The following is a 3,656-nucleotide window of genomic DNA, read 5'->3' as shown; positions in this document are numbered from 1 at the left end:
AAGAAGTCTTGTCTCAGTTTCAGTTTTCGTACGGGTAGAAGGTTTAAGATGGGACTTGTCTGGATTATAGAGGACTGGACTGAGGTTCCAGTAATGATAAATGATCATTTAATTGATTTCATCACGTAAATATTATTTGTCACATCTGGAAACCACATTGAATTTAAGAAAATGTTGCTGTTTTTGTTGTGTGTATGAATATGAAATAGTTATTGCTAAATGACACTGAAGTGTCACTTTTTGTTAAGTTCAAATGTAACAAAGTTAAAAATTGTTATTGTTATTCGTGGACGTATGGGAGAAGACTGTAATTATATAGTGGTTCTTTAGTTTTAAAATAAAATGCAAAAGCCCTGGCATCGTCTCAGTGACGACACTGGGTCATAATTAGCAGACATCATGGACTCGATCATGGACACATCATTCACCCAAATCAAGCAGAAAGCATCTTTTGTTTCTTTTCTCTGCCAGGATCTGTTCTTGAGAACATATATTGCATTTTTTTCAGGTTGCTGCCTTCAGCACATCTGTATAACTGTGTTGCATACATATAATTGTTGTAAGTGATGATGATAAATTCAAAGATGTCAGGTGTTGCCGTGTCAGTAATGCTGTATGCCTCTTGCAGACTAACAACACCAACACTTGTAATGATGCTTTATTCAAATTTATTGTCACTCAGCAACAAACAGCTACATGTTACTGATCTATGAAATCAATTCCTCTGCAGTCACTTCCAGGATTAGCCTTTGAAGTCATTCTGTTGCATTCAGACTGATGAATATTTACCACACTGTAAAGTTCAGGATAATTTGCTGATATGGGCTGGGAATGATACAGCCGATACCTGCAAACAGTTCAGTATTAGAAATATTCAATAGATGTATCAATAAAGTATGATAAGTTGAATACAACAAGAAATGTGATGGAACATTTTACAGTGAGCTTACCAACTTCGGTTGGTTTGAATTCACTGTTTGTGACATTGGCCAGCAGCTGCCAGTAGGTACGAGCTTCATTATTCCCAGCCACGCCATTCACACTCTCCAGATATGGCCCATAGTTATCATTGTCACTGTAGGTGAATCTGTGAGAAAGAAAAGACCTTGTAAATGATCAACAACAGCAGTCAGGCTCAGTATTTGAGCTCACTTCCTCAGCAAATTTCCTGTTACGTGGCAGCTGTGTTTGCATTTCTTCTTTCTTGTTTGGACTAACGTGGTTCGGGTGAGGGAACGATCTTGGTTTGGTGTTATGTATGTGTAACATGACGATGAAAGTCATCATGTATAAGAGTATAAACAGCCACTTAAAGTTAGAAACGGCCAAAGACAAAACACTGACCATCAGTTTTGAAAACAAACAGCAGCCTTCCTGTCCCAAACATCACCAAGACCTCCTCTCAGTGCTGAGTTATGGCTCTGCAACTACATCAGCTCAGTATAATTAGTATGGCTGCTACGGGTCACTCTAACTTCAAAGAAAGTGTATATCCGATTGGTTAATTTGGGTAGACAATTGATGTCCAGATAATCTCAAATACTTACAGCATAGACTATACAGAAGATCCTTATGTCACCAAAGTGGTGTTTTTTAAAGCTACGTGTTTGGCAATTGGCTATCATAGATTTTAAAAATACAATTAATTTCAAGTCCAGATTAAAAACCTATTTTTATTCCCTGGCTTTTACTGTGTGGGTCACTGACATTTTTATTTCTTTTATTGCTATGTTTGGTTTTTGCTATTTTATTACTATATTTATATTTGTTTTGTACAGCACTTTGGTCTATCAGGTGTGTTTTTAAAGTACTATATAAATAAACGATGATGATGATGATGAAATTATTCGGTGAGCAGATTGGAGTAGAGGAGAGTAAGGCATGGATCTGACTCAGAAGCTGAAGGCCTTTTGGGGGCATGTAACGGACACACAGGTCCAATGTGTCCATTTCACACTTTTTCTCTCCAGAGTCTGAAATAGATGCACATGCAAAAGCTGAAATACCAGCAGGAGGAGATAATGTATCTAAAGCCATAAAGTGCTCGTTACCGAAGAAGGTATGAAGTCCTTTCCAGGGTGATGTTAGAAACAATTATGCTACGTGGATGATATGTATTTACATGTGTGTTTAAACACTTTCCCATGATTATTTTGGTGTTGGCTTGAAATAAACTATCACCCTCTTCTGGTACTGAAGCTTACTGCAATGTACTGGAGCTACGTGCATGTCTGTGGAGAGGCAAAGCGTGAAATGGACACAGTGGACTGGCGTCTCTGTTACACTCTTTCCTGTGATACTGGGTTGGACTGTCAATTAAATGGCAGCAACACCCTAATGTACACCCTGCCTCATCTGTTGTAGTCTACGTTTTATTGGAAAGGGGATGTATTGAAACAGGCTTAAGCTATAAATTGTAAATGTGGATAAATCTGACAACAGGATTAGCAACTGTCATAACAGATACCATTTCTTTTTTTTTTTAAACGATGTACTGCATACTAGTATTTTACTGCCTTCTGTGACGATGTGTTCTGTGGAATCTGTAACTAAACTCAGTAATGATGTGACAGTTGATAACAACATACTGACACGAGGACAGGAGTTAAACAGCTGCAAAGCTGCCACAGACAGTCCTTCAGTGCAAAATGAAAAGCTGCAAATTTCATTCAAAATATGGTGAGCGTCATATTGGGATTAAGGCATGGTTCCATGATGTTCTGTGCATATCTTAGTATATTAGATGTATGCACCAGATTTCATAGATGTATGTTAGCCATAGTTGCTCAATGGAGATTACATGTCCTTTAAAACATCCTAGCAGTTATAAGATTATTAAAATTCTTGTGTCAACATAAATTTCTGCATGTAAATTAAAAGACTGAGGTTCCAACTGATGCTGTTATCTCACATGAAGCCTGCATCGGAGTTATTGAGTCTCTTCATCACACCCAGCAGGATCCCCCCACTAATCACTTCAGTCTTGTAGGTTTGTAGAGGTTTGTTTTGTAAGGTGTTCTTCACCATTATAGCAATGGGAATCATTGGCGGTGCTAAATGAGCCACAGACAAAAGGTTAAAAATAGATATTAAATGATAATGACAGTCATTCTAATAAAAATTACACTTATTGTTATGAAACTTACCTTCAGTCAAAGTCCAAGGAATCAGTGAGAGCAACAGGGCTGCAGAGAGGAGAGAGGGCATCATTGTCATCATGGCTGTTAGGAGTTCGACTTCACTGATGATGATGCTCACTCCCCATGTTTTATTCCACTGATCAGTGTTTACATACAGACTTTATTGATCTTGGCTTGAAAAAGCAAACAAAGTTATCCATTGAACCAACTCTAATGTCACCTTGAGTCCTTGTTGTGAAATCATGTTTGAACTGATAACTTTGTAACTGTACAATGAACAATGACGTACCAACATGCTGCATCATGTGCCAACATCAGTGAACTCTCCCATGACCTTTCTGGATTGGGATTTCTGTTTTTTAACATTGCTTAAACTTTGTGCACATCAGCAAGAAATAAAAAGAAAACAACAAAAGTGTAAAAATGACAGTTTTACAGGGTTTTTATTAAATTATTATTTCTGTACCCTTAATATCTTGGATATTTTGTTTTTGTTTCACAATGCCTATCTACATA

At 37.4% G+C, this 3,656-nt stretch overlaps 1 protein-coding gene across 1 annotated transcript; it reads right to left on the bottom strand.

Moving 5' to 3' along the window:
- Nucleotides 1-651: 651 nt before the first annotated feature.
- LOC113036242 (cobalamin binding intrinsic factor-like) lies at nucleotides 652-3,290 on the bottom strand. Its single transcript, XM_026192453.2, has 4 exons — nucleotides 3,147-3,290; nucleotides 2,912-3,053; nucleotides 951-1,087; nucleotides 652-847 (listed from the first exon to the last, which is right to left on the bottom strand). The coding sequence occupies exons 1-4, from the start codon at nucleotides 3,217-3,219 to the stop codon at nucleotides 786-788; spliced, it is 414 nt and encodes a 137-aa protein (XP_026048238.1). The 5' UTR covers nucleotides 3,220-3,290; the 3' UTR covers nucleotides 652-785.
- Between the last annotated feature and the right edge of the window lie 366 nt (nucleotides 3,291-3,656).

Source organism: Astatotilapia calliptera, chromosome 14 (genome assembly GCF_964374335.1).
Source record: "Astatotilapia calliptera chromosome 14, fAstCal68.1, whole genome shotgun sequence".
Classification (NCBI taxonomy): Eukaryota; Metazoa; Chordata; class Actinopteri; order Cichliformes; family Cichlidae; genus Astatotilapia; species Astatotilapia calliptera.
The sequence above is the reverse complement of the archived record's forward strand: the minus strand, read 5'-3'. Positions and strand labels throughout refer to the sequence as shown.

What these genes read in the sequence shown, in the direction of transcription:
- LOC113036242 (XM_026192453.2), bottom strand. Translation starts at nt 3,219, where the DNA reads ATGATGACAATGATGCCCTCTCTCCTCTCTGCAGCCCTGTTGCTCTCA. An exon ending in AACTCCGATGCAGGCTTCAT is followed by an intron (nt 1,088 to 2,911) that starts GTGAGATAACAG and finishes TCTTTCTCACAG; the next exon opens with ATTCACCTACAGTGACAATG. An exon ending in ATTCAAACCAACCGAAGTTG is followed by an intron (nt 848 to 950) that starts GTAAGCTCACTG and finishes AACTGTTTGCAG; the next exon opens with GTATCGGCTGTATCATTCCC.